The 26,825-nt window shown below is 39.3% G+C and overlaps 1 protein-coding gene across 1 annotated transcript in view; it reads left to right on the top strand.

The window, feature by feature from the left end:
• Positions 1–26,825, top strand: part of SLC26A7 (solute carrier family 26 member 7) — a 187,033-nt gene that overhangs the window by 112,540 nt on the left and 47,668 nt on the right. Inside the window, exons 8-11 of the mRNA XM_055546398.1 lie at positions 1,165–1,312; positions 3,610–3,723; positions 18,827–18,904; positions 19,872–19,967. Coding sequence (XP_055402373.1) covers positions 1,165–1,312; positions 3,610–3,723; positions 18,827–18,904; positions 19,872–19,967 — 436 coding nt within the window. The remainder of the gene's footprint in view (positions 1–1,164; positions 1,313–3,609; positions 3,724–18,826; positions 18,905–19,871; positions 19,968–26,825) is intronic.

Genomic DNA, 26,825 nt, shown 5'->3' with positions numbered 1-26,825 from the left:
CCAGCAAAGACCTTCCATAGCACATGGAACTCTGCTCAATATTAGTGGCAGCCGGGATGGGAGGGGAGTTTGGGAAAGAGTGGATACATATGTATGTATGGCTGAGTCCTTTTGCGTCCCACCTGAAATTATCACAGCGTTGTTAGTCTGCTACACTGCAATAAAAAAATAACAAAAAGTAAAACTGAGAAACAGTGTTAGCTCTTATGTGGTCCCATGTTTTGCAACAGAGGGTAGATGGAGCCTATATAGATATTTTTCATAACATGTGGTACATACAGTCACAAAATAAAATTCAACTAAGTACATTTAGAGGTCTATTTGGTTTATTCAATAATTCCTTAATTGAGCAGCAGCCCATCTACCAAATCGAAAGGAGCTCTGAAGAGCTAAACAAAATAAAAGGTGTTATAGTCAGAAGGAGGACAGGAAAAGGGAGTTTTTAGCAGAGTGGATTGTTTCAGGTAAGTTCACCTTCCTATGGGGTATGGAAGGGCACATTACCTCACTGGTGTTGACCAGGTAATTCCAGGCTGACTGACTCAGGTTACATTCCTGGAATAAGGTGAAACTTTGCTTAAGTTAGGTATTAATTCCTGATTTGCTTACGTGGGGCTTAGCACAAATGACTCCACAGTGGGTCTGTTGTCTCTTTTTTTTAACAGTCATTAAGTGCACCATGAAAGGGTCAAGTTAAAAACATAATTAACTCAATGGCAAACTTAAGGATTGGCTCAAAGAATCACAGCTCACAGTAAACTAGTGTTTGCATACAGCACTGTGGTATTCAAGGCAGGAAATAGTTTCCAGCGCCAGCCACATAAATGTTTCAAAAGATTCAATAAAAGAATGTTCCAGATTTGCTTTTGTTCTGATGCAGGACATTTTTGTTGAGTCAAAGTTTCTGTGCTATAACTTAAATTTCCTGGGAGTAAATGCAAGTTAAACGTGCGGCGCTCTCTCTTTGGTGTTCTTTGTGATTTTGCTATTCTCCAAAAAATGTGGAGAATAAAAGGCTTCTAAGGGCAAGCCTGCTTGGTTTTCTCAGGGGTATTTCATGTATTTTGTGTCAACTTCAGAGTCATTACCATAGCTGAATTCGCTGCAAGTTGTTAAAGAAATTACATGTGAGTTGATGAGTTCAGTATGGTCTTTCTTCCACAGAATTCCTCCACCTCGAGCTCCCCCAATGAACATCCTCTCTGCGGTCATCACTGAAGCCTTTGGAGTGGCACTTGTAGGCTATGTGGCCTCATTGGCTCTTGCACAAGGATCTGCCAAAAAATTCAGATATTCAGTTGATGACAACCAGGTGTAGTATGTCTCAGTCCCTCTTCACACCTCTCCATAGCTACTGTATCATTTTGATGTGTACTCCCAGATGCTGAAAATGTTGAACTTATGAAAAATACACCTCTCCTAAGTGTATAACAAGAATGGGTAGGACAAACCGAAACAAAAATCTGTAAATCATTGATAGAAAGGTGAAAATCTGAGCTTCGTGGGTTGGTTATGGTACACTTTTGTTTTTAAATAGAGAGATATCTTGATGTTCCTTTTGTTTTTAGGAGAAAATCTAAATATATTTATGATTGCCTGCCAACTTTTAAAAAAAGTTCGGATTTCAAAGTACAAAGAACAGTATTACTCGTCTTAGTAAAAAACCAAAGGATGAAAGGGTTTCTTAGCATACAAAGGATGAAGATTTTATTGTGACTGTTTCTGAATCTACTTCTGCTAGTGTTTGGTCTCAAACCCCATGGCCCTACATTCCCACACAGGTCTGCAGACATAGCTGTGCAGTAGTGGTTAGAAGGCCAAAGTACCTATGTCTAAATCTCACTCTGAAATGGTTTCTATGCCCCAGTTTTGTCATCTGTAAAATAGCAGATTTATTCATTCAACAGATGTGTATTGAACCCTACTGTATAGCAGACACCAGTCTAGGAACAAGGGATACAGTGGTGCATAACACAGACCATGTCTTTCTTCATCTCAAAATCTCCCGGTGGCTTCCCATAGTCCTTAGATTAAAAGCCTATTGCCAAGGCTTACAAGGCCCTACCTGACCTTGCTACCATCCCTTTTCCTCTATGATCTCATATTTTTTTTGTAGCCTGTTCCAGCCTCACTTCCTTCCTTGTTTTTTTCTTGAGTTTACTAGCTATGTTGCTAGCTCAAGATGTCTGTACTTGCTGTTCCCTTTTCCAGAAATTCTATACCCTCAAGTAGCTGCATTCCTCCTTTATTTAAATATTTCCTTCTTAGAGAGGCCTTTCTTGGTAAGCTAAAATCCTAATCTCCAAAACTTATCCACTCTCTGTTTTACTTTCTGTATTCATCTTCTTTATTGGTAGCATCCCTCCACTAGAACACCAGTCTGTGAGGGCAGGGTTTTTTATCTGTGTTCCTGGCAACAGCAGAAGCAGAAAAGTATTAGGAAGCTTCTGCAGAAATCCAGGTGACATCCAATGACTTGGACCAGGATGTAGCAATGAAGGAGGTGGGAATTGGACAGATTATGAATTGGACGTGGGCACCATCTGGGCAAAGGGGAAGTCAAGACTCTGTCTAAAGCTTTTGGCCCAGACATATAGAGCTTGAGGTGGGGAAGGGTGTGGGAGGACCAGAGTGGGAGTATGTGGAGCAATAGTCTGATTAATTAAGCTTGGGATACCTGTTAACCATTCAAATGAAAATGCTGAGTAATAGGTTGCCTATATCAGTCTGGAGTTCAAAAGATTGGTCTAGGCTTGGAGATATAAATATGGCAGCTGTCAACATGTTTTTGGGTAGCTCAGAATAGAGAAAGAAGTGGTCTGATATTTGTGATTGTTTGTATGAGAAGGGGCCACAGAGGAGGCTGAGAAGTGGTGGCCAGGGAGGTCGGAGGAAACCAGGAGGGTGAGAGGCTCAAGAAGGACCAGGAAGGAGGCTTTAAGGTGGAGAATGTGAGCGATTGTGTCAAATGCCACTTTTACTGCCAGGGGAGGTAGGAATTAACCATTGGATTTAGCACTCTGGAGGTGATAGGTGGAGTGGTGGGAACAAAACCCTTTATTGTAGTAACTTGAAACCTGAGTAATTGGCAACGGATACAGTAAATACCTTGTGTTTCCCTGTAAAGTTGTTATTGTTACAAGGATCAAATGAGTAAAGGGCTCAGAACAGTTTCTGGCTCACTGTAAGCACTCAATAAATGTTAGCTATTTTTAGAATGATGGTTAAATTACAACTAGTGGAGAGAACAGAAATAGAGTACAAAAGACTTCTCATTCTATGACAAGCTTTATCTGTGGCCTCTAAATTTTGGGCTTCCCAGGTGGCACAGTGGTAAGAATCCACCTGTCAGTGCAGGAGACGCTAGCGATGCAGGTTCCATCCCTGGGTCAGGAAGATCGCATCAAGTAGGAAATGGCAACCCACTCCAGTATTCTTGCCCCAATAAACAGACTCCTCCATGGACAGAGGAGTCTGGCCAGCTATAGTCCATGTATTGCAAAGAGTTGGGCATGACTGAGCACATCTCACACTCACACACACACACATACACACTGAAACTGGATTGTGATTAGGAAATGATACATTTCCCTGTTATCATTTCTGTAGGAATTCCTGGCCCATGGCCTCAGCAACGTGATTGCTTCCTTCTTCTTCTGTATACCAAGTGCGGCTGCCATGGGAAGAACCGCTGGCCTGTACAGCACAGGAGCAAAGACACAGGTAACTTCATTCTTCAACAGGCACAGAAGGACTGAGGAGGAGAGGAAGGAGCGTCTTTCTAAATCCCCGAGACTATTGCTATTTCTTTAGTCTCTTAAAACTAGCATCAAGGCAGTTCATCTGTTCTCTTTCTTAGAAACGATCCTTGAGAAGCCAAAGGATTCAATGAGCAGACAAAAGGGAAAAAAGTCCTTACTAGCGGCAGTTTTCTTGTTGTCAATCGTTGAGCAAAAGCTCCCTCTAGTGGTGCCTCTGATTTTCCTTTTTGCTAATCTAACCCGTCAGTTTAAAATTTTAAAATCTTAGTTCATTTCCTTTAAATAGAATGAAAACCATTGTTGCAACATCAGTCCTTGATACTGACATTCCTGTCTATAGAAATGTACAAGTATGTGAATGAATAATATAATGTCTATGCACATTTTGGCTTAATGAAACAATTGTGTGTTTTAGGAACTCAGATCATTTTGACATTTTAGAGCCTCCTGTACACTAGTTATTATGCTGGATACTAGTAAGATATCAACGGTGATAATTAAGATGATTCTGTGATGATGAGGATGGTGGTGGTGGTGGTGGAAGCATATATTGAATTATATGCCAGGCATTGCATGTCATGCTTTTTTTAAATAAATGAACTCATTTAATATTTTAGGAAACTCTATGAAGGAGACATAATTATTATCCTAGGTTTCCACATGAGAACATTGAGGAAAAGAGGGTTAAACTAACTTACCCAGGTCACGGAGCTAGGAAGTGGCAGAGCTGAGATTTGAATCCAGATAGATTTACTCCATCTCTTGCATTCTTAACCACTGTTCTATACAAGGAAATTCATGTGTGTGTTTATTTAATAAATTAACATGAACAGCTAACCATTGTTAAAACAATTCGTGCATATGTTATTTTATTTTTAGGACTTTTAAATTTTATTATGTGGCGGTGATGGGTCTTTGTTGCTGCACACAGTCTTTCTCTAGTTGCAGTCGGTGGGAGGCGCTCTTTGTCGCCCTGCGTGGGCGCCGCACTGCAGCAGCTTCTCTTGTTGCATTGCGCGCGCTCTAGACATGGGCTTCAGGAGTTGCAGCACGTGGGCTCAGGAGTTGTGGCACACGGCTTTGTTGCTCTGTGGCATGTAGGATCGTCTTGGACCAGGGATCCAACTGGTGTCCCTTGCATTGCAAGTGGAACCTTTACCTACTGAGCAACCTGGGAAACCCATTTTTTAGTAGCCTACCTTATATTAAGTCCTTTTGGGGGTGTTGTAGAAGAGTAAATTTGAAAAATGTATAGTTCTTGAACTTGGGAGAAAGTGGCAAGAGAAAGATGGGTAAATGAACATTAAAATGTAGCATAAAAGTAATAAAATTATTGAATGTACCATGGTGCAGAGGGGAAGCAGTAACATTCTGAATCTATAATAGTATGACATATTATTGCCACAACTCATCAGCAAAGACGTGTAATTCTCATTCACCATTGTTTTACATGACAATTTGATTTTTAAGCAGCTTGTGATTTAAAGCATAAGTTCATAATGTGCATTGGCACAAACATTTTTGCAAACTCTCAAATTTTTGTAATCTAAATTTGAATGTTTAATACATAGTGTACTCGTATATCATTCCTTACTCTGAAGACTTACATCTATAAAATTCTAGGATTCTATAGTGATTTCCACCTCATTTCTCACAAGGATGAGTGTGTGAGATTTCCTTTCATCAGTTCTGCATGATATTCTCTTTGTTAGACTTCAGAAGAAATAAAAGGCACCTAACCAAATACTAATTCAGAGAAGCAGAGCTCAGTAGCACTGTATTTTTGTGCTGTTTTGCTTGTTGAGATCGTCCCTAATCTGCTCAACTAGTCCCATTAAATTCCACAAAGAAGTAATCTGATTTAATGTGCATATCCCAATTGAGGATGTTTTCCCATGGGTAGTCATTTTGGCATTACAACTATTAAGTTTACGTGGGGATAACAGACATGATTTGAAGAAGGCACTGGGACAGCCAAGTTTTGTTCTAAATAGGCTATTTGTGAAACCAGCTTTCCATGTGACAAGACTTCATAAAGTGAGCCCTTAAAATATCTCTCTTTCCCTTGTAGGTACTAAACTTCTACCCAGTAAGTTAATCTAGAAGAATGAAAATCTTCCAACTTTCAGGCTAATAATAGCCAATCATTTCACCAATCGACTCTTTCTCATTCAGAAACACTATGAGTATTTCTGTAGAAAAATGGCTTTTAAAATGGAGATATGGCCTTGTTCCTTCCTCCCAGAGCCCATGAAAGGTCTTAGCTTTCTGACCTTTCAGCTACCCAAACTGTGTGCTTCCCCCTGGAGCCTCATCCTGGACTGTTTGCCTCACTCTCAGCTCTCTAGTCACCGCACCTCCCTCCTCGAGACTCTGGTGTCTTCCTTTTATCCTTTTTATCTCTGTGGCTGCTTCCTCTTCCCTTCTAAGTTAACTCCTCCCGTTCATCAGATTTCACCAAGACTTCTGGGCCAACTGTGTTCTTTTCTTCAGAGACCTTAGGTCTATTGGACTTTACATGTTTATCAGTGTAATTATACGATTGATGTCTGCCTTCTGCTCTTGACTTTGGCTCCTAGAGAGTCCCTGTCTGCTTTTGTTCTCCATATCGTGAGTGTCCAGCCCAAGACCTAGCACATAGTAGGTGTTCAATAAGTGTGGAAAGAATGAATGAAAAATAAAAGTATTGGATGATTATAAAACTAGTCAATTTTGCTGATTTAAGAAGGGACAGATCAAGTCAGGCAAGAGCTTTTATTCTCACTTAATATAGTACATTTGAAATCAGGAAAAATGCTTTCATTTGAAATCAGGCTTAGGATCATAGACTTTGGAGAAGCATTATTGAATAGTGTCAACTTAAAAAAATGAACAACAGGAGAGAGTTGTGAGTTCAGTTTTATTTGGGGAAAAATGAGGACTGCAGCCCAGGAGCCAGCACCTCAGACAGCTCTTGAGAAACTGCTCCAAAGAGGCAGAGGGAAGGTCAGTGTACACCTGATTTTGGTGAAGGAGGGATACATGCCGTCAAGCGTCTATTTTTTCCAGATGGTTTCTGCTAGTCTCATGAGGCTTTCTGCTACTAACTAGGAATGGTCACCACCATGAAGGATTTTAGTGCTTTTCTAGTTATGAGAAGATATAAGAATTGGGATCATAAAATCCTGGAAATATCTACCTATCCGAAGACCATCCAGCCAGTTTTTAGCACAGAGGGCCTCATTTCCGCTCTCCACCCTGAACTTTCTTCAGGGAATGTTCTAAATCAGCAGCTGCCATAACTCATGATTTCCTCCCTGTAGAGGCAGATGGCAAGTGCCAATTTGCAGTGGACCATAGAAACACAATAGCTACATAGGTAATTGAAATTTTCAGGTAGTTATATTTTAAAAAGTAGAAGGAAACTGGTAATATTAGTTTTAATACTGTACTTTGATTTACTTAATGAAGTAAATATTATTTCAACAAATAACTTATGTAAAAACTATTAATGATGTATTTTATATTCTTTTTTTAAATTAATATTTCAAAATCTGGTGTGTATCTTACATTTATAGCATCATCCTACACCCACCAGCTACATTTCAAATGCTCATGGGTCACACGTGGCTATATGAGACAGCGCATTTGGGATCATTTTATATACAAATGAATTGATTGTCAAGCCTTTCAATACTTTAGAAAATCAAATAAAAATGTTTGAATTGAAACAACAAAAGCTACTAATCGTTGAATACCAAGTGCCATGGTCAAAGGCCCAAAGACATTTCTGTCCTCCACGTGTCAGAACGCTTTCACTGTGATTTCCTTTAGATGTGGCCTGCAGAACGTGGCTATCTAAGAATAAGAAAGTCTTGGTGCTGCCTAGACATACAGCACAAATAAGTGTGGTGGGTCTCTCTTCTTTCCTTGCCTTTAAAGAATGTTAATTAGGGGAGAAAGCACTGTAACCCTCCCCACCCCTATTGCCCTGTGTTATTATTATTTGTGTGTGTGTGTGTCCAACAAAGTGGACACAGTGTTCTTCGGGCAGTTTGAGAAGCACAGTCACGCCATGAAGGGTGAAAGGCAGCGCCTGTTGCAGGCAGAGCTCAGCCACAGCTGAAAATGATGGCTGGCATCATTTCTGTGGCACTGAGATTGCCCCTGGGTCCTAATTTGCCAAACTATATTCCTTTATTCTTTCAGAATTTGTCTTATTGCTTCCAACTTCATTTAAATCCTTCTTAATCTAGCCTCAGTTACCAGCTACCCTCTTCTTCTCTTTCACCACTTTCTGAACTCTTATTGCCATTCCGCTGCTTTCCAGAAAGCTGTGCAGACTGTGAGTGCTAGACATTCTTTGCATTCTTTTGAAAACTACTTAGGAAGGAAATGGCTAGCATGCCCTTCTCCCTCCAGCCGTGTCTACAGGTATAGGTAGGTTGTGGACTTAAAAAATATTCACAACCTAAAAGTTTAGAATTATGTTTTATTCAGTGGGAATTCTTAAGACTTCAAGCATCTCAAGTAACCCTGATACAACTGCTCTGAGGAGGCAAGGGGAGGAGCCAGGTTATACAGAAGTTTTGCAACAAAGGGCAGGCAGTCTGAACATCAAAAGATTATTGTTAATTAAAGGAAGACAGATATGTCAAGTTAAGGAATTCAGCTCTTTTCTATGTATGGGAAGATGCAAGAGTCCAGGCTCATTGAAATCATTCTTTCCACATGCGTCTCCACTATCTGGGGCTGGTGTCCCATGTTTCTCATAGCCTGGGCTTCCTTGAGGCTCGCCTAATTATTAGGGTGTGGTTGCGGTCTGCTGGCTGCCAGGTTGCAGTTGTTCTTCTCCTTCCTGAGTGCCCTGAGGGCTGGAAGCTCACAGGGGAGGGCTGCAATCACCTACGACTGTGACAATCCTTGTGTACTGATATGGCAGGAAATATTCCATTTTTCAGTCCCTCCCGTTGGTCAGGAATTTGACCAATATTTGGGAGACATTTCATGACCAATTTTTGTTCCACAGTGCTGGGAAGCTGATCCCAGATTAGGTGAAAATTCTCGATATACAACTCAAGGTATTAACTTCTGGATTAAGCCTACCGATAGATAATAATAAAAGACTCTCTGTATGGTCTATCTTCTAATCTATTATGATTCAGGAGATATTTCCCTTTTTGCCTTTTCCATTCCTAGAATCACACTATTACAATTATTGATTGCATACAGAACTATATGCCTGATCAATTGTTTCAAGTTGCCTAGTCACCTACATTTGTTGGAGGCTTGGTTACACACTGTAAGAGACAACACTCTTATAAAATAGACAGATATAAGTAATGTAACTAGTAACATTGACAAAGGCATAGTGTAGCAGAGACACAATGCACAAAAAATTTGGAAACAAGCAGCAAATTAAAACAATGATTAGTATAACTAGTTGCAGTCTAGTTCTAGTAAACCATCAACTCCATAGGAGAACCAGCTACAGAAGCCAAATTCTGGCAGGATAAGGTAGAGAGTAAAAGATAAATGTTTTATCTTTCCTTACAAAGACATACTTTATCAGCTTGTTTTAGATCATGGCATAAGAGAAAAAGGTTTACCAGAAAACAGATTCAAGGAAGTATGTTTTAAAATCAAAGTTATAGATCATATTTATCAATTTATTTACTCCCACATAATTGATTCCTGTTGGTCTGCATGAAGTAATCAGGTCTTCCATTAGAGTTCATCATTTGTTACCCAGTTCAGTGTCATTGTCTAAAGGCTATCAGAAACTTACATTTGTTTAAAAGGTTCTTTTTATCAGTCTTCTTGAAAAATCTTTATTTTGTAAAAGCAGTGTAAAATTATGATTGTCTATAAAGGATATAACTTAAGATAGCATGGTTAAAGATTTGAGTACAGTGTAATTAGCAGGAAACTTGGATATTTCTGTAACATATAACCTTTTAGGATAATAATTAGAATTATGACTGATAACATTTTATCAGAACATATCAGATGTTAGGGTTTCTATATAAATTCTGATTCCCTTGTGGCTCAGACAGTAAACAGTCTACCTGCAACATGGAAGATTGAGTTCGAACCTTGGGTTGGGAAGATCCCCCGGAGAAGGAAATGGCAATACACTCCAGTATTCTTCCCTGGAAAATCCCATGGACAGAGGAGCCTGGTGGACTACAGTCTATAGTGTTGCAAACAGTCGGGCACGATTGAGTGACTTCACTTTCTATAAATTCTAGAATATCTATATTAATGGTATTTATTCTTGCACTATAACCTCAAGTTTATTTTCAATTATTTGACTGTATATCTGAATTTAAAATGCCAAATAAACTTAGTTTAACATTCCTCTCTGAGATATCTCAGAGATGTTTCTTCAAAGTGTCCCAGAGTTATCTGGAGATTAAAAGAGCTTTAGTTAGATTTTGATATTTGGGAAGTTTGTTAGAAATACTAAAATTATTTAAAAACACAGCAGGATCATAGGTCACTGAAACAATAACTATTTATTTAACCAAAGTCACAAAAATAATTAAAAGAAAATAAATATAGATCACTTAAGGGTACAGAAACTCATAGAATCTGTTATCCCAAAGGAGCACTTTTAATAGAAAGAGAAATCAACTTCCAGTCTGCATTGGCTTACTTAACAAACCCACTTAGTTAACTTCAATCTAAATTTAGTTAATCCTGACTATGTCTAAAACTTCTTCCTTCTCAGGCTTCCTTTCCACACTCTGTCATCATTTTCTGCATCCAGCCTGTCTCTCATTTTCTATCCAAATAAAATAAGCTAGCTCTTTATCTTCTTTTTCCTCAGTAAAATGTTTGAGCTGTGGAGAGCAATATTGCATAGGAACCTGGAATGTTAGGTCCATGAATCAAGGCAAATTGGAAGTGGTCAACCAGGAGATGGCAAGAGTGAATGTCGACATTTTTAGGAATCAGCGAACTAAGATGGACTGGAATGGGTGAATTTAACGCAGATGACCATTATATCTACTACTGTGAGCAAGAATCCTTTAGAAGAAATGGAGTAGCCATCATAGTCAACAAAAGAGTCTGAAATGCAGTACCTGGATGCAATTTCAAAAATGACAGAATGATCTCTGTTCATTTCCAAGGCAAACCATTCAATATCACGGTAATCCAAGCCTATGCCCCAACCAGTAATGCTGAAGAAACTGAAGTTGAACGGTTCTATGAAGACCTACAAGACTTTCTAGAACTAACACCCCAAAAAGATGTCCTTTTCATTATAGGGGACTGGAATGCAAAAGTAGGAAGTCAAGAAACACCTGGAGTAACAGGCAAATTTGGCCTTGGAGTACAGAATGGAACAGGGCAAAGTCTCATAGAATTTTGCCAAGAGAATGCACTGGTCATAGCAAACACCCTCTTCCAACAACACAAGAGAAGACTCTACACATGGACATCACCAGATGGTCAACACTGAAATCAGATTGATTATATTCTTTGCAGCCAAAGATGAAGACGCTCTGTACAGTCAGGAAAAATAAGACTGGGAGCTGACTGTGGCTTAGATCATGAACTCCTTATTGCCAAATTCAGACTTAAATTGAAGAAAGTAGGAAAAACCACTAGACCATTCAGGTATGACCTAAATTAAAAATGTATATGAATAGTGATTCAAATAACTAAGATTCAAGAGGCCTCCCCATAAAAGACTGGTAGAGGATGTAACCTAAATCATGAGAGTTTACTTTTAAAAATAGTATGGCAAAGGCCATGTTTTCAAAACCCAAACAAACAAAATGCACAAGTGTTACTGAGTCCAAGCTCTCTCTGCTCACCTCATGACAGGCCAATGAACCTGAGAGACATGGTGTTGAGACAGGGAGGAGACTTTAATTGGGGAGCCTGCAGACCAAGAAGGCAATGGCACCCTACTCCAGCCTAGAAAATCCCATGGATGGAGGAGCCTGGTGGGCTGCAGTTCATGGGGTCGCTAGAGTCGGACACGACTGAGCGACTTCACTTTCACTTTTCACTTTCATGCATTGGAGAAGGAAATGGCAACCCACACCAGTGTTCTTGCCTGGAGAATCCCAGGGACGGAAGGCCTGGTGGGCTGCCGTCTATGGGGTCGCACAGTCGGACACGACTGAAGCGACACAGCAGCAGACCGAGAAGATGGCAGGCTAGCACCTCAGAATAACCATCTTACTCGGGTCTTGATGCCAGTTTGTTTTATAGATCAGAGAGAAGGAAGCAGTGAGGAAGAAAAGTCAGAAGGCATAATAGAGAGGGAGAGGCAGTGGGGAAGTAAAGTGAAAGGGTCTTCAGTCTTGCAAAACATCTCCAAAGGTATGGCCAGCCTTTGAAAAGGGTATATTAATCTCTTCTATTCACAGGTGGGCAGGGAAAAATTATCTCTCCATCAGCTGAAAAAAGGCAGTTTAGTTTACAGTCAAGCAGTGGGGCAGGGTTCTCCAGGCGAGTCACTGAGTATGATTAAAATAATCACCCATAGTTTGGCCTCAGGTCAAGAACAGGGAGGTAACACAGCCGTGACCATCAACAGAAAATTGGATTAAAGATTTACTAACCATGGCCCTTTCTTTGGAAGGAATGATGCTAAAGCTGAAACTCCAGTACTTTGGCCACCTCATGCAAAGAGTTGACTCATTGGAAAAGACTCTGATGCTGGGAGGGATTGGGGGCAGGAAGAGAAGGGGACAACAGAGGATAATATGGCTGGATGGCATCACTGACTCGATGGATATGAGTCTGAGTGAACTCCGGGAGTTGGTGATGGACAGGGAGGCCTGGTGTGCTGCGATTCATGGGGTCGCAAAGAGTCAGACACGACTGAGCAACTGAACTGAACTGAACCATGGCCCTGCCCGTCAGAACAAGACCCAGTTCCCCCCTCAGTCAGTCTCTCCCATCATGAAGCTTCCATAAGCCTCTTATCCTTATCCATCAGAAGGCAGACAGAATGAAAACCACAATCGCAGAAAACTAACCAAACTGATCACATGGAATACAGCCTTGTCTAACTCAATGAAACTATGAGCCATGATGTGTAGGGCCACCCAAGACGGACGGGTCATGGTGGAGAGTTCTAACAAAACATTGTCCACTGGAGAAGGGAATAGCAAATGATTTTGGTATTCTTGCCTTGAGAATGCCATGAATGGTATGAAAAGATAAAAAGATAGGACACTGAAAGATGAACTCCCCAGGTCAGTAAGTGCCCAATATGCTACCAGAGATTGGTGGAAAAATAACTCCAGAAAGAATTAAGAGATGAAGCCAAAGCAAAAACAACACCCAGTTGTGGATGTGACTGATGATGGAAGCAAGGTACGATGCTGTAAAGAGCAATATTGCATAGGAACCTGGCAAGTTAGGTCCATGAATCAAGGCAAATTGGAAGTGGTCAAACAGGAGATGAGAAGAGTGAACATCGACACTTTGGAAATCAGTGACTAAAATGGACTGGAATGGCCAAATTTAATATAGATGACCATTATATCTACTACTGTGTGCAAGAATCTGTTAGAAGAAATGGAGTAGCCCTCCTAGTCAACAAAAGTCTGATATGCAGTACTTGGATGCAATCTCAAAAATGACAGAATGATCTCTTTCATTTTCCAAGGCAAACCATTCAATATCACAGTAATCCAAGTCTCCGACCAGTAATGCTGAAGAAGCTGAAGTTGAACAGTTCTATGAAGACCTACAAGATGTTTTAGAACTAACACCCAAAAAAGGGTGTCCTTTTCGTTATAGGTGACTGGAATGCAAAAGTAGGAAATCAAGAAACACCTGGTGTAACAGGCAAATTTGGCCTTGGAGTACAGAATGAAGCAGGGCAAAGGCTAACAGAGATCTGCCAAGAGAACACGCTGGTCATAGAAAACACCCTCTTCCAACAACACAAGAGAAGACTCTACACATGGACATCACCAGATGGTCGACACTGAAATCAGATTGATTATATTCTTTGCAGCCAAAGATGGAGAAGCTCTATACAGTCAGCAAAAACAAGACTGGGAGCTGACTGTGGCTCAGATTATGAAGTCCTTACTGCCAAATTCAGACTTAAAGAAAGTAGGGGAAACCACTAGACCATTCAGGTATGACCTAAATGAAATCACTTGCGATTATAGAGTGAAAGTGAGAAATAGAGTTAAGGGATTAGATCTGATAGACAGAATGCCTGAAGAACTTTGGTGGGAGATTTGTGATGTTTTATAGGAGGCAGTGATCAAGACCATCCCCAGGAAAAAGAAATGCAAAAAGGCAAAATGGATGTCTGAGGAGGCCTTACAAATAGCTGAGAAAAAAAAAGAACTGAAAAGCAAGGAGAAAAGGAAAGATATATACATTGAAGGCAGAATTCCAAAAAATAGCAAGGGGAGATAAGAAAGCCTTCCTCAGTGATCAATACAAAGAAATAGAGGAAAACAATAGAATGGGAAAGACTAGAGATCTCTTCAAGAAAATTAGAGATACCAAGGGAACATTTCATGCAAAGATGAGCTCAATAAAGGACAGAAATGGTATGGACCTAACAGAAGCAAAAGATATTAAGAAGAGGTGGCAGGAATACACAGAAGAACTGTACAAAAAAGATCTTCATGACCCAGATAATCATGATGGTGTGATCACTCACCTAGAGCCAGACATCCTGGAATGTGAAGTCAAGTGGGCCTTAGGAAGCATCACTACGAACAAAGCTAGTGCAGGTGATGGAATTCCCGTTGAGCTATTTCAAAGCTGATGCTTTGGAAATGAACAGAGATCATTCTGTCGTTTTTGAAATTGCATCCAAGTACTGCATTTCAGACTCTTTTGTTGACCATGATGGCTACTCCATTTCTTCTGAGGGATTCCTAGTGCAGTAGTAGATATAATGGTCATCTGAGTTAAATTCACCCATTCCAGTCCATTTTAGTTCACTGATTCCTAGAATGTCAACATTCACTCTTGCCATCTCTTGTTTGACCACTTCCAATTTGCCTTGATTCATGGACCTGACATTCCAGGTTCCTATGCAATATTGCTCTTTACAGCATCGGACCTTGCTTCTATCACCAGTCACATCCACATCTGGGTATTGTTTTTGCTTTGGCTCCATCCCTTCATTCTTTCTGGAGTTATTTCTCCATTGATCTCCAGTAGCATATTGGGCACCTATGGACCTGGGGAGTTCCTCTTTCAGTATCCTATTGTTTTGCCTTTTCATACTGTTCATGGGGTTCTCAAGGCAAGAATACTGAAGTGGTTTGCCATTCCCTTCTCCAGTGGACCACATTCAGTCAGATCAAATTGCCAACATCTGCTGGATCATGGAAAAAGCAAGAGAGTTCCAGAAAAACATCTATTTCTGCTTTATTGACTATGCCAAAGCCTTTGACTGTGTGGATCACAACAAACTGTGGAAAATTCTGAAGGAGATGGGAATACCAGACCACCTGACCTGCCTCTTGAGAAATCTGTATGCAGGTCAGGAAGCAACAGTTAGAACTGGACATGGAACAACAGACTGGTTCCAAATAGGAAAAGGAGTTCATCAAGACTGTATACTGTCACCCTGCTTATTTAACTTATATGCAGAGTACATCATGAGAAACACTGGATTGGAAGAAACACAAGGTGGAATCAAGATTGCCTGGAGAAATATCAATAACCTCAGATATGCAGAATACACCACCCTTATGGCAGAAAGTGAAGAGGAACTAAAAGGCCTCTTGATGAAAGTGAAAGTGGAGAGTGAAAAAGATGGCTTAAAGCTCAACATTCAGAAAATGATCATGGCATCCAGTCCCATCACTTCATGGGAAATAGATGGGGAAACAGTGGAAACAGTGTCAGACTTTATTTTTTGGAGCTTCAAAATCACTGCAGATGGTGACTGCAGCCATGAAATTAAAAGACTCTTACTCCTTGGAAGGAAAGTTATGACCAACTTAGACAGCATATTGAAAAGCAGAGACATTACTTTGCCAACAAAGGTCTGTCTAGTCAAGGCTATGGTTTTTCCTGTGGTCATGTATGGATGTATGAGTTGGACTGTGAAGAAGGCTGAGCACCGAAGAATTGATGCTTTTGAGCTGTGGTGTTGGAGAAGACTCTTGAGAGTCCCTTGGACTGCAAGGAGATCCAACCAGTCCATTCTGAAGGAGATCAGCCCTGGGATTTCTTTGGAAGGAATGATGCTAAATCTGAAACTCCAGTACTTTGGCCACCTCATGCGAAGAGTTGACTCATTGGAAAAGACTCTGATGCTGGGAGGGATTGGGGGCAGGAGGAGAAGGGGACGACAGAGGATGACATGGCTGGATGGCATCACTGACTCGATGGATGTAAGTCTAGTGAACTCCGGGAGTTGGTGATGGACAGGGAGGCCTGGCGTGCTGCGATTCATGAGGTCACAAAGAGTCGGACACGACTGAGCGACTGAACTGAACTGAACTGAAAGATGATGCTGTGAAAGTGCTGAGCTCAATATGCCTGCAAATTTGCAAAACTCAGCAGTGGCCACAGCGCTAGAAAAGGTCAGTTTTCATTCCAATTCCTAAGAAAGGCAATGCCAAAGAATGCTCACTACCACACAATTGCACTTATCTCACATGGTAGTCAAGTAATGCTCAAAATTCTCCAATCCAGGTTTCAACAGTTCGTGAACCATGAACTTACAGAAGTTCAAGCTGAATTTAGAAAAGGCAGAGGAACCAGAAATCAAATTGCTGTCATCTGCTGGATCATCGAAAAAGCAAGAGAGTTCCAGAAAAACATCTACTTCTTTTTTGACTACACCTAAGCCTTTGACTGTGTTGATCACAACTAACTGTGGAAAATTCTGAAAGAGATGGGACTACCAGACCACCTGACCTGCCTCCTGAGAAATCTGTTTGCAGATCAGCAAGCAACAGTTAGAACAGGACATGGAACAACAGACTGGTTCAAAATCGGGAAAGGAGTATATCAAGGCTGCATATTGTCAACCTGCTTGCTTAACTTATATACAGAGTACATCATGTGAAATGCCGGGCTGGATTAAGCAGAAGCTGGAATCAAGATTGCCGGGAGAAGTATCAATAACCTCAGATATGCAGATGACCCCACCCTTACGGCAGAAAGCTAAGAACTAAGGAGCCTCTTGATGAAAGTGAAAGAAGAGAATGAAAAAGTTGGCTTAAAGTTCAACATTCAGAAAACTGAGATCATGGCATCTGGTCCCATCACTTCATGGCGAATAGATGGGGAAACAATGGAAACAGTGAGACAAACAGTTAGTTTTGGGGGTTCCAGAATCACTGCAGATGGTGACTTCAGCCGTGAAATTAATATGCTTGTTTCTTGGAAGAAAAGCTATGACCAACCTAGACAGCATATTAAAAAGCAGAGACATTACTTTGCCAACAAACGTCCATCTAGTCAGAGCTATGGTTTTTCCAGTGGTCATGTATGGATGTGAGAGTTGGACCATAAAGAAAGCTGAGCGCCGAAGAATTGATGCTTTTGAACTGTGGTGCTGGAGAAGACTCTGGAGAGTCCCTTGGCCTGCAAGGACATCCAAGCAGTCCAACCTAAAGGAAATAAGTCCTGAATATTCATTGGAAGGGCTGATGCTGAAGCTGAAAGTCCAATACTTTGGCCACCTGATGTGAAGAGCTGACTCATTTCAAAAGACCCTGATGCTGGGAAAGATTGCGGATAGGAGGAGAAAGGGACGACAGAGGATGAGATGGTTGGATGGCATCACCGACTCAATGGACATGAATTTGGGTAAACTTCAGGAGTAGGTGATGGACAGGGAGGCCTGGTGTGTGTGGTTCATGGGGTTGTAAAGAATCGGACACAACTGAGCGACTGAACTGAACTGAACTGAATGCTGTAGAGGAGTTCCACTAAATATGGAAGGAGCTTGTATCAGTTTCTTTCTGTTAGTTTTATGATTTTGAGTTTCATCATGCTGTTACATGTGTCAATAGTCTATTCTCTTTATTATTGAGTAGTATTCTACTGTAGTGATATACCAGAATTTATCTGTTCACCAATTGGCAAACAATTTAATTCTTATATTTTTGGTGTCTATGAATAAAGCTGCTATAAATATTTACATGTACTTTGATAGGCATATGTTTTCATTTCTCTTAGGTAGTTTTATGTCAGACAGTACTTCATGAGAAACTGCAAACTTTTTTTGGAAGTGGCTGCACCGTATCTTAAGTCCCACTAGCAGTGTCTGAGAACTCAAGTTGCTCTGAGACCTTACTATTGATTATTTGTCTATATATTTATTTTTAACCACTCCAATAGGCTTTTAGTTTCATTTGATTCCTCCATAAGGATATTTTAGGTATTTTTTTGGTCCTGTGAAAGCGTCTTTTCTCTTAGTAGGCTGACACTTTGGCTAAATGTTTCTATTAAGACATGAACATTTGTTTATGTGAAACTGGTTCTCCATCAGGTGGAGCTTAGTTAGAAGTGAGCTGTTTTGAATTGCCTTTTGTCAACATATTGAGTTGGTTAAAACACAATACTAATGATTTTTTAAGATTAATAAAATTAAGTTTGTTTCACTGCAGAGACTGCTTCCATAATCCCATATAACTGTTTCATAGTAACGAGGACTCCTAAGAAGAGCACAAAGGCTTCCATGGAAATCTGTCATCAGCCTAGAAAACCTCTAAAGCTGTGTGTATTCAGTTATTACTCACATAACTAAGAAATGAGAAGGGAGGTCAGGCTGGACAACAGTAGTCTTAAGTACAATTGAAGTGTCATTTTCACCATTAAACAAACAACAAAAAATTGTGGTGTGTGATAATAGTTGATGGTGTCCTATTTCTTTGTGTAGAATTGCTTTTCTCTCATTGCTGACTTAATTTGATCGTACTAGTTTGTCAGCTGTCACGTTTGGGTTCCTTCAACTACAAAATACAGATAACAGCAGTCTATATAATTTAACAATCATGTGCCAACATTTTGTTTCTTTTTATCAGGAAGAACTAAGAATTATCTTCCCCCCCTATAACTTTGGAATAACAAAACAATTCAAGGACTTCTTTTTCTGCCTCTCTTGTATTTTACAGGTGGCTTGTCTAATATCTTGCATTTTTGTCCTGATAGTCATCTATACAATAGGGCCTTTGCTTTACTGGCTGCCCATGGTAAGTAATACTTTTTATTATTTTATTTAAAATTTTAACATTATTTAGAATCATTCCATTTTAAACATTTCTTTGAAGAACAACCTCAATGATCCTAAATCTGAAAAGTTATGTGACATAAGTAATGGTTGTATAGAGGAGAGGTAGAAAGAGCCCACACTGATGGGTAAGGTATGGGAAGGTACCATGGCTGTTCTCATTTAATTAGAGATATTCTGTATTCAGTTGGAATGTAGAACTAAGCAATCTCTGTTATAAGAAATAGACTTTGGAAGAATTTTATAAAATTTAGACTCTTAGAAAATGTGTGCTGGGCAAGAGAGTAGGGAACGAAATATTTCTTGCCACCCTTGATACATCTTTATACAGAGTGACTCAGAACATTAGTACGGGTATCTGCCTTGCTTTTCACAAGCCTGGGACACTACAGCAAGATACTGGTCTTCAGGGATCCAGTGAGAGTTCTTGTTCTAATTCTTCATTCATGTAATAAGAATAAATCATTTTCATGAAAGGATCTTCCAATAATCAAGTTTATTTCTCAAAAGACTTATAAATATATTCTGATGCAACCAGATAATTTATACTCAAGACAATTAAAGGAATACATGGTATACTGAATGTTTGCAATAAATTGCAAACAAATGGCAATGAATAATTATTATAAAGTTAAGAGGACATTCAGTCTTATCACATTCACCCTCATAATTCACTACTTTTCTTTTTATTTCCTCCTTTTTTTAAGAATGGAATAACATTTACCTGTGACTTTTCTAGAATTGATATTATGTTCTTAAAGTACAATAATAGGTTAGTTCTAAACAAAATGAATATTACTTTAGTCTTCTAAATGATAACTTTTCTCTAGTAAGTATTTAAAAAACAAAGACATAAAATACCTTGATTATTTTAAATTTAGATCAAAATATTTATCTTGCATCTTCATCAGCTTATTTTTTATTTGTAGTGTGTTCTTGCAAGTATTATAGTTGTGGGACTGAAGGGAATGCTAATACAGTTTCGAGATTTAAAAAAATATTGGAATGTGGATAAAATTGACTGGGTAAGTAGAAGTTTGACCTAAAATTGCTCTCTTGGCTTAAACACATGTTACAAAATAAGCTTTAATAGTTTCATTTGCAGAAGATAGTTTTAGCCATTTGAGACTTATATTTTACAAACAGTTTTTACTTATTTACAAACTATAATTTTTTTCCAAGTCTTAAGACATGAAAATGTAAAATGTCTTTATAAGAACAGAAATGGAATTGTATCAAGTTTTGATTGATGTGCTGTTTAAGAACTTTTTAAAAAATGTTATCACTTGAATGGTTTGTGAATTCCCAATTTCCTTTATGAATTGATTATAGAAGTTAAGATCATCAGGAAACAGCTAGTAGAAATATGACTATATATAACATATATGAAAAGCCAGCATTAATTTCTAAGAAACAGATGCTTCATTGACATAGGATAAACATATTAATAGTGACCATGTGCTCAGTCGCTTAGTCATGTCCAAGTCTTCACAGTCCCATGGACTTTACAGTCCCTAGGCTCTTCTGTTCATGGGATTTCCCAGGCAAGAATACTAGAGTGGGTTGCCATTTCCTTCTCCAAATGGTGACCATATTCATTCTAAATACTTTGTTTAAAAAAATGATTTGTTTTTTTAAATGAGTTACATTGAGAAGAATGTTATGTTAATAATATATTGCTAGGAACAGACTTCTCTGGCAGCTCAGGTGGTAAAGAAGCTGCCTGCGATGCGAGAGACCAGAATTCGATCCCTGGGTTAGGAAGATCCCCTGGAGAAGGGAAAGGCAACCCACTCCAGTATTCTGGCCTGGAGATTTCCATGGGCAAAGGAGCCTGCTGGGCTACAGTCCATCATCGGGCTGCAAAGAGTCAGACACGACTGAGTGGCTAAAAACATAACATAAAGGAACAGATTAAATTATACTATAAAATATGGATTCTACTAGCATCAGTTTTTATTATGCTTGTTCTAGAGAAATGTGTCAATGTGAGAACATTCGGTATTTTCTCCCTCCCACAAATGGGTGAGCTATTTCATGAGTAGACTCTGCTTAGCTCTATTATGGAATTTATCAATTGAAATGCAACTGTCTATGTACTCCTCCTTCTTTACTCTGAGAGACTTTGGAGGATTATTTATGCTGGTGCCTAATTTAATAATACTCCTCTTAAATCTCAATATTACTGAGCTTCTACCAAGGTACAATACTAGGTGTTATGTGGAATTGCAGAGATGAATAAAGAAGTACTTATCCTCTTCAGACACTAATATCTGTGCCGCATGCAGACACAGACACAGTAACCGTTATGTGAGGCACGATACAATGTAACGGAAACGAAAGTAAGAACTTGGCACTGGAGAGGAGTAGAAGCTGAAACATTTAATTTGGACTGGGTTAATACAGAAGAGTTACAGCAGAGCTGAAATGTGAACTGAGACTTGAAGGAATAGTATTTTTTAGGCCGTCCAAAAGGCCAAAATTAACCAGGCTGATGAAGGAACAGGACTTTTTTAAGGTGATATATATGAAGTGGCACATGGAAATAGAAAAACTGAGAGGATGCAAAGTTATTCAAGAAGCTATTGATAATCCCATGATAAAGGTATTCATAAGAAACTCATTAATCACATAAGGGGGAGGACATTATCATAATGGAAGGGGAGAGATGTCAAGAAAGTGTCAGAGGATGAGATGGCATCACACTCAAACTAACATGAGTTTGAGTAAAAACTCAGGGAGCTGGTGAAGGACAGGGAAGCTTGGTGTGCTGCCATCCACGGGGTCCAGAGTTGGACACGACTTAGCAAATGAAGAACTATATATATGTGTACATATATATATATGCAATGCAATATCATTCAGCTATAAAAAAGAACAAAACTGCATCATTTGTAGAGATATGGATTGACCTAGAGACTGTCATAAGGAGTGAAATATGCAGAAAGAGAAAACCAAATATCATAGAATAATGTATGTATGTGGAATGTAGAAAAATGGTGCAGATCAACTTATCTTCAGGGCAGGAACAGAGATGCAGATGCAGAGACTGGACATGTGAACACGATGGGGCAGACGATGGGGTCGGATGGGTTGTGAGACTGACATAGATACCCTACTGTGTGTAACGTGGAAAGCCAAGTGGGAACCTGCTGTGTAGCTCAGGGTGCTCAGCTCAGGGCACTGTGGTGATCTGGATGGGTGGGATGGAGATCCCAGAGGGTAGGGATATATGTAAAAGTTCAGTTTAGTTCAGTTCAGTCGCTCAGTCATGTCCGACTCTGCGATCTCATGGACAGCAGCATGCCAGGCCTCCCTGTCCATCACCAACTCCCAGAGTTTACTCAAACTCATATCCATTGAGTCAGTGATGCCATCCAACCATCTCATCCTATGTCATCCCCTTCTCCTCCCACCTACAATCCTTCCCAGCATCAGGTTCTTTTCCAATGGGTCAGTTCTTCACATCAGGTGGCCAAAGGATTGGAGTTTCAGCTTCAGCATCAGTCCTTCCAATGAATATTCAGGACTGATTTCCTTTAGGATGGACTGGTTGGATCTCCTTGCAGTCCAAGGGACTCTCAATAGTCTTCTCCAGCACCACAGTTCAAAAGCATCAATTCTTCAGCACTCAGCTTTCTTTATAGTCCAACTCTCACATCCATACATGACTACTGGAAAAACCATAGCTGTGACTAGACAGAACTTTATTGGCAAAATAATGTATACTTACAGGATGATTCAGTTTGTGGTACAGCAGAAACTAACACAACATTGTAAACCAACTATACCCTAATCAATAAAAAAGAGAGCCTTATGCATCATTAGTAGTAAGCTACCTTAATTTTCTTTATAGCAATCCTAGAAAAGAGAATGCTATTGAAAATGACCAAAAATATTGTTTTATTTGTAATATTTTTACATTAAATGAGAAAATAGTGGAAATTATGGCATGCTTTTGAACCAAACACATCAACCAACAATTTACAGATTTTAAATAGGATTGAATTAGTGATTGACAGCATCTCTATATAAAAGACTGCAGTTTTTCACTTTGCCTTTCCATTAACCTCTGCCACAGGGAGTCTGGTGGAGTGTGGATTTGTTTCTGTGTTTCTGGACTTTGTATGTGTGTGTGTATGTGAACATATATTTTTATTTCTCTCAGGTAATTACCCTGTAGTGAAATGGGTCGGTTATGTGGTATGTGTATATATGTATGTATGTGTGTACATACATATATACACATATGTAGCTCAAATAGTAAAGAATCTGCCTATGATGCAGAAGACCAGGATTTGATCCCTGGGTATGGAAGATCTGCTGGAGAAGAGAATGGCAATCCACTCCAGTATTCTTGCCTGGAGAATCCCATGGACATAGAAGCCTGGCGGGCTACAGTCCATGGAGTCTCAAAGAGTTGGACATGACTGAGTGACTAACACACACACACACACACACACACACACACACACACACACACACACATTTATATAATTTAATTTATAAAAATATCTACAATTTATTTTTAATTGGAGGATAATTGCTTTAGAATGCTGTGTTGCTTTCTGCCATACAACAATGTGAATCAGCTATAAGGGTACATATGTCCCCTCTTTCTTGAACCTTCCTCCCACTCTCCAACCCATCCCACCACCCCTGGTTGTCAAAGGGCACAAGTGTGAGCTTCCTGTGTTATACAGCAACTTCCCACTAGATATCTATTTTGCATATATTAATGTATATTAATGTTTCAATGCTACTGTCTCAGTTCATCGCACCCTCTCCTTCACCCTCTCCTTCTCCTTGTGGACTCTTTGTCCCCAAGTCTCTTCTCTATGTCTGCATCTCTATTCATGCCCTGCAAATAGGCTAATAATTTATAGTTTTTTCAGATCCCATGTATATGCATTAATATCTGATATTTGTTTCTTTCTTTCTGACTTACTTCACTCTGTTTAACAGGCTGTAGGTTCATCCACTCACTAGAGCTGACTCAGATTTGTTCCTTTTTATGGTTAAGTAATATTCCATTGTACTGAAACATCTTTATCCATTTATCTGTTGATGGACAGGTTGTTTCCATGTCCTAGCTGTTGTACATTCTGCTGCAATGACTCCTGGGGTACATGAGCCATTCTGAATTATGGTTTTCTCAGGGTATATGCCCAGTAGTGGAATATCCGGGTCTTGTAATATTTTTATTCTTAGTTTGTAAAAAAATCTTCATAATGATCTCCATAGTGGCCGTATCAATTTACTTTCCCACTAACAATGAAAGAAGTTTGCCTTTTTCCCACATCCTCTCCAACATTTATTTTTTGTAGATTTTTTTTAATGATGGAATTTTTGACTAGTGTAAGGTAATACCTCATTGTACTTTCAGTTTGCATTTCTCTAATAATGAGTGATGTTGAGCATTTTTTTTCCTGTGTTTGCTGGCCAGCTGTATGTCTTTTTCAGAGAAATGTCTGTTTAGGTCTTCTGCCCATTTTTAGATTGGATTGTTTGTTTTTCTGATATTGAGCTTGCTGCATGAGCTGCTTATATGTTTTGGAGATTAATCCTTTGTCAGCTATTTCATTTCCAACTATTTTCTCCAATTCTGAGGATTGTTTTTTCATCTTGTTTATGATTTCCTTTGCTGTGTAAAGGCTTTTGAGATAAATTAGTCCCATTTGTTTGTGTTTATTTTTGTTTTCATTACTTTAGGAAGTGGTTCAAAGAGGATCTTGCTGTGATTTATATCGAAGAGTGTTCTGCCTATGTTTTCCTCTAAGAGTTGTATAGATTTTTGGTCTTACATTTAGGTCTTTAATTCATTTTGAATTTATTTTTGTGTACAGTATTAGGAAGTGTTCCAACTTCATTGTTGTACACGTACTTACACTTGTCCAGTCAGAGAAGGCAATGGCAACCCACTCCAGTACTCTTGCCTGGAAAAGCCCATGGATGGAGGAGCCTGGTAGGCTGCAGTCCATGGGGTTGCTAAGAGTTGGACACGACTGAGCAACAGCACTTTCACTTTTCACTTTCATGCATTGGAGAAGGAAAAGGCAACCCACTCCAGTGTTCTTGCCTGGAGAATCCCAGGGACTGCGGGGCCTGGTAGGCCGCTGTCTATGGGGTCACACGGAGTCGGACATGACTGAAGCGATTTAGCAGCAGAAGCAGCAGCAGTATTGTCATTTCTCCACTGGTCTGTATTTCTGTTTTTGTGTCAGTATCATCCTCTTTTATTTATTCATTTTTTCTGACAATGCAAGGGACTTTATTAGGAAGGGATGCCTGAGTGGAGAGCAGTAGGGTAAAGGAATCCAGGAGAACTGCTCTGCCACATGTCTCACAGTCTTAGGTTTTACGGTGATAGTATTACTTTCCAGGTTGTCTTTGGCCAGTCATTCTGACTCCTTCCTGGTGTTTCCTGGTGGCACATGCATTGCTCAGCCAAGATGTATGACAGAGAGAAGGATTCTGAGAGGTATTCGGACATGTGAGTACCATATTGTCTTGATCACTATAGCTGTAGAGTACAGTCTAATGTCAGGAAAATTGATTTCTCTAGCTCCATTGTTCTTCCTCAAGATTGCTTTGGCTATTTGGAGTCTTTCTATGTTTCCATAGAAATTGTAAATTTTATTGTTCTAGTGCTGTGAAAAATGTCAATGTTAATTTGATAGAGTTTGCATTGAATCTAAATTACTTTGGTTAGTATAGTCATTTTCACAATATTTATTCTCCCGGTCTAAGAACATGGTATATCTCTCCATCTGTTTGTGTCATCTCTGATTTTTTTCACCAGTGTCTTAATTTTCTGCATACAGGTCCTTTGTCTCCTTAGATAGGTATATTCCTTGATCTTTTATTTTGTGTGTTGCAATAGTGAATGGAATTGATTCCTAAATTTTTCTTTCTGATTTATCATTGTTCGTATATAGGGATGCAAGGGATTTCTGTGTATTGATTTTGTATCCTGTGACTTTATTAAATTCATTGATAACCTCTAGTAATTTTCTGATAGTGTCTTTAGGATTTACTATGTATAGTACCATGTCTTCTATAAACAGTGAGAGTTTTACTTCTTTTTTCATCTAGATTCCTTTTATTTTTTTTTCTTCTGTGATTGCCATGGCTAGGACTTCCAAAGCTATATTGAAAAATAATGGTGACAGTGGGCACTCTTGACTTGTTCCTGATCTTAGAGAAAATGCTTTCAGCTTTTCACCATTGAGAATAATATTTGCTGTGGGTTTCTCATATATGGCCTTTATTAGGTTGACATAGGTTCCATCTGTGCCCATTTTCTGAAGAACTGTTATCACAAATGGGTGATGAATATTGTAAAAAGCTTCTTCTGCATCTTATCGAGAATATCATGTGGTTTTTATGTTTCAATTTGTTAATATGGTGTGTAACATTGATTTGCATATATTGAAGTATCCATAGGATTAAACCCTAATTAATCATGATGCATGATGTTTTTAATGCATCGTTGGATTCTGTTTGCTGGAATTTTGTTCAGAAATTTTTCATCTATGTTCACCTTTGATATTGACCCATAATTTTCCTTTTTTATGATGTCTTTTCCAGTTTTGGCATCAGGGTAATGGCCTTCTAAAATGAGTTCATTAGTGTTCCTTCCTCTGCAATTTTTTTGGAAGAATTTAAGAAGGAACAGCATTAACTCTTCTCTAAACGTTTGATAGAGTTCACCTGTGCAGCCATGTGGCCCTGGGTTTTGTTTTTTGGGAGATGTCTTTTTTTATCACAATTTTGATTTCCATGCTTGAGATTGATATGTTTGTATTTCTGTTTATTCCTTGTTCAGTCTTAGAGGTTGTGATTTTCTAAGAATTTGTCCATTTTTTTCCAGGTTGTCCATT

This window comes from Bubalus kerabau, chromosome 14, assembly GCF_029407905.1.
Source record: "Bubalus kerabau isolate K-KA32 ecotype Philippines breed swamp buffalo chromosome 14, PCC_UOA_SB_1v2, whole genome shotgun sequence".
Classification (NCBI taxonomy): domain Eukaryota; kingdom Metazoa; phylum Chordata; class Mammalia; order Artiodactyla; family Bovidae; genus Bubalus; species Bubalus kerabau.
This window is presented reverse-complemented; position numbering and strand designations above follow the sequence as displayed.